The 3,924-nt window shown below is 47.6% G+C and overlaps 1 protein-coding gene across 1 annotated transcript; it reads right to left on the bottom strand.

Annotated features, from left to right (window-relative positions):
- Window positions 1-80: 80 nt before the first annotated feature.
- Window positions 81-3,694, bottom strand: LOC116438945 (manganese-transporting ATPase 13A1-like). Its single transcript, XM_032097971.1, has 3 exons — window positions 3,571-3,694; window positions 2,262-2,417; window positions 81-263 (listed from the first exon to the last, which is right to left on the bottom strand). Exons 1-3 carry the CDS (start codon window positions 3,634-3,636, stop codon window positions 162-164), a joined length of 324 nt encoding a protein of 107 aa, XP_031953862.1. The 5' UTR covers window positions 3,637-3,694; the 3' UTR covers window positions 81-161.
- Window positions 3,695-3,924: the final 230 nt, after the last annotated feature.

Below are 3,924 nucleotides of genomic sequence, written 5' to 3'. Positions count from 1 at the left end.
ATTTTCAAGGCCATTTTCCATAGGAATTCCCATTTTTAAGGCCCTTTTCCCGTGGAATTCCCATTTTTCGGGAGGTTTTCCCACGGGAATTCCCATTTTCAAGGCCCTTTTCCCGTGGAATTCCCATTTTTCGGGAGGTTTTTCCACGGGAATTCCCATTTTCAAGGCCCTTTTCCCGTGGAATTCCCGGTACCGATGGAGACGACGTCCCCCGGGACGATTTCGTCGCTGGAAATCACGCGCCACTTCCGGTTCCTGTAGACCTGGAATTCCCAAAAAAAAATAAATCCCCGGAATCAGCGGGAAAGGAGCAGGAAAAGGAGCAAGAAAGGGGCAGAATCCCCCCAAAAATCCCAGGTTTGGGGACGGAATCAGCGGGGAAACAACGGGAAAAGGGGAAATGAATGAGGCAAAGCCCCCGAAAATCCCAGGAAAGCCAAAAATCCGGAAAAAAAAAAAAAAATATTCCCAATTTTTTGGGATGGAATTGATGGGAAAATGATGGGAAAAGGGAGAAGAAAGGGGTTAAACCCCCCAAAATCCCAATTTTGGCATGGAATTGGTGGGAAAATGATGGAAAAGGGGAAAATAAAGGATTTAAGCACAAAAAAAATCCAATTTTGGGGATGGAAAGAGCAGGAAAACAACAGAAAAAGGAGGGAAAAAGGTTAAAAACCCCCAAATCCCAAATTTGGGATGGAATAGATGCAAAAGTGATGGGAAAAAGGAAAAGAAAGGATTCAAACCCAAAAAAATCCCAAATTTTGGGATGAAATCAATGGGAAAACGATGGGAGAAGGGAAAATAAACGGGTTAAACACAAAAATCCCAATTTTGGGATGGAACAGATGGAAAAACAATGGAAAAAGGGAAAAGAAATGGGTTAAAAACCCCAAAATCCCAAATTTTGGGACGAAATCAATGGGAGAACAACAGCAAAAGGCCCAAATTCCCCCTTAAAACCCCCAAATTTGGGAATTTTGGGATCCTTTCCCTGGGTTTCATTCCCGATTTTTCCCAGGATTGGGCATTTTGGCATCTTTCCCCTGGGTTTTATTCCCAATTTTTAGCAGGAATGGGAATTTTGGGATCTTTTCCCTGGGTTTTATTCCTGATTTTTCCCAGGAATGGGAATTTTGGCATCTTTTCCTGGGTTTTAGTCCTGGATTTTTCCCAGGATTGGGCATTTTGGGATCTTTCCCTTGGGTTTTATTCCTGATTTTTCCCAGATATGGGAATTCTCCCTGGGTTTTATTCCCGATTTTTAGCAGGACTGGGCATTTTGGCATCTTTTCCCTGGGTTTTAGTCCCATTTTTTAGCAGAATTGGGAATTCTCTCTGGGCTTTATTCCCGATTTTTCCCAGGATTGGGCGTTTTGGGTCCTTTTCCCAGGTTTTATTCCCAGCTTTTAGCAGGAATGCGAATTTTGGCATCTTTCCCCTGGGTTTATTCCTGATTTTTCCCAGAAATGCAAATTTTAGCATCTTTCCCCTGGGTTCTATTCCCGATTTTTAGCAGGACTGGGCATTTTGGGGTCTTTTCCCTGGGTTTTAGTCCCATTTTTTAGCAGAACTGGGAATTCTCCCTGGGTTTTATTCCCGATTTTTAGCAGGAATGGGCATTTTGGGGTCTTTTCCCTGGGTTTTAGTCCCATTTTTTAGCAGAACTGGGAATTCTCCCTGGGTTTTATTCCCGATTTTTAGCAGGACTGGGCATTTTGGGGTCTTTTCCCTGGGTTTTAGTCCCATTTTTTAGCAGAATTGGGAATTCTCCCTGGGTTTTATTCCCGATTTTTAGCAGGAATGGGCATTTTGGGGTCTTTTCCCTGGGTTTTAGTCCCATTTTTTAGCAGAATTGGGAATTCTCCCTGGGTTTTATTCCCGATTTTTAGCAGGACTGGGCATTTTGGGGTCTTTTCCCTGGGTTTTAGTCCCATTTTTTAGCAGAACTGGGAATTCTCCCTGGGTTTTATTCCCGATTTTTCCCAGGAATGGGAACTTTGCCATCCGTCCCCCGTGTCCATTCCCGATTTCTCCCAGCATTGGGCATTTTGGCATCTTTCCCCTGGGTTTTATTCCTGATTTTTCCCAGGAATGGGCATTTTGGCATCTTTCCCCTGGGTTTTAGCCCTGATTTTTCCCAGGAATGAGAACTTTGCCATCCCTCCCCCGTGTCCATTCCCGATTTCTCCCTGGAGCCTGCACTCTGCCCTCCCTCCCCTGGTGTTTTTCCCGGTTTTTCCCGGGCGTTCCGGGCTCACCTGGATGGGGAAGGCCTTGTTGCCCATGCTGCGGATCTCGCCGAGGTTGCGCAGCTGCTGCTGCACCAGCGACGCCTCGAAGGCCACGAGCATGGAGAGCGTGAAGACGCTGTAGTACCAGAACTCGTCCAGGCACCAGAGCCCCACGCAGAACACCTGCCGCGTCCCGCCGGGATGCCGGGAACGCCGGGAACGCCGGGAACGCCGGCGTGGGAGCGGGGAGGTGGGAACGGGGCAGTTCCAAGGGGAAAAGGGGAAATGGCAGCAGGAGAGGCACCGAGGGAGGCCGGTTCAGTCCTGAGGGCCCGAAATTCCTGCCCAGAATTCCCAAATTTCCAGCCCCAAGATGCTCCAATTCCAGCCCAGAATTCCCAAAATTCCTGCCCAGAGTTCCTCCAATTCCCACCCAGAATTCCCAAAATTCCTGCCCAGAGTTCCTCCAATTCCAGCCCAGAATTCTCAAATTTCCAGCTCAGAATTCCTCCAATTCCAGCCCCAAGATGCTCCAATTCCCACCCAGAACTCCTCCAATTCCAGCCCAGAATTCCCAAAATTCCTGCCCAGAGTTCCTCCAATTCCCACCCAGAATTCCCAAAATTCCTGCCCAGAATTCCTCCAATTCCAGCCCAGAATTCCCCCAATTCCAGCTCAGAATTCCCAAAACTCCAGCCCAGAATTCCTGAACTTCCAGCCCAGAATTCCCAAAATTCCTGCCCAGAATTCCTCCAATTCCAGCCCAGAATTCCCAAAATTCCAGCTCAGAACTCCTCCAATTCCCACCCAGAATTCCCAAAATTCCAGCCCAGAACTCCTCCAATTCCAGCCCAGAATTCCCAAAATCCCAACCCAAAAGTCCTGACCTTCCAGCCCAGAATTCCCAAAACTCCAGCCCAGAATTCCTCCAATCCCGGGAATTCCAGGAAAAGGAGGGAATCCCAGGAAAACAAAGCCCCCGAACTTTGGGAAGCTGCTCCTCATTCCCAGATTTTTTTGGGCCAGAAATCCTCGTTTTTTAGCAGAATTGGGAATTCTCCCTGGGGTTTATTCCCGACTTTTCCCAGGACTGGGAATTTTGGGATCCTTTTCCTGGGTTTTATTCCCATTTTTTAGCAGAATTGGGAATTCTCCCTGGGGTTTATTCCCGATTTTTCCCAGGAATGGGAATTTTGGGATCTTTTCCCTGGGGTTTATTCCCGATTTTTAGCAGGAATGGGGATTTTGGGATCATTTCCCCTGGATTTTATTCCCGATTTTTCCCAGGACTGGGAATTCTGGGATGCTTTTCCCAGGTTTTATTCCCGGTTTTTACCTGGAAAACGAAGAACGGAGCCGTGGCCCTTTCCTTGAAGAGCTCCAGGAATTCCGGCACCACCATCTCGGCCCTGGGAAGAGGGGAGGGAATTCCTGGGAAATCCCAAATCCCGGGAATTCCCACCTTCCCGGGCCGCCGGGGCCATCGGGGGATGCTTCCCGGATATTCGGGAATCTTCTCCTGGGATATTTGGGAATGTTCTCCTGGGATATTTGCCCGGATTATTTTGGGATGTTTTCCCAGACTATTTGGGAACATTTTCCTGGAATATTCAGGGATATTTTGGGATATTTGGGGATTTTTCCTGGGATATTTGGGGATATTTTGGGACTTTTTTCCTGGAATATTTTA

This window comes from Corvus moneduloides, unplaced genomic scaffold (assembly GCF_009650955.1).
Source record: "Corvus moneduloides isolate bCorMon1 unplaced genomic scaffold, bCorMon1.pri scaffold_193_arrow_ctg1, whole genome shotgun sequence".
NCBI lineage: Eukaryota > Metazoa > Chordata > Aves > Passeriformes > Corvidae > Corvus > Corvus moneduloides.
This window is presented reverse-complemented; position numbering and strand designations above follow the sequence as displayed.

Bases quoted from the DNA above. Each gene is read 5' to 3' on its own strand.
- LOC116438945 (XM_032097971.1), bottom strand. From the start codon at position 3,636: ATGGTGGTGCCGGAATTCCTGGAGCTCTTCAAGGAAAGGGCCACGGCT. The intron at 2,418-3,570 runs GTAAAAACCGGG...GGGACGCGGCAG, and splicing joins CTCCGTTCTTCGTTTTCCAG to GTGTTCTGCGTGGGGCTCTG. The intron at 264-2,261 runs GTGAGCCCGGAA...TGGGAATTCCAG, and splicing joins ACAAGGCCTTCCCCATCCAG to GTCTACAGGAACCGGAAGTG.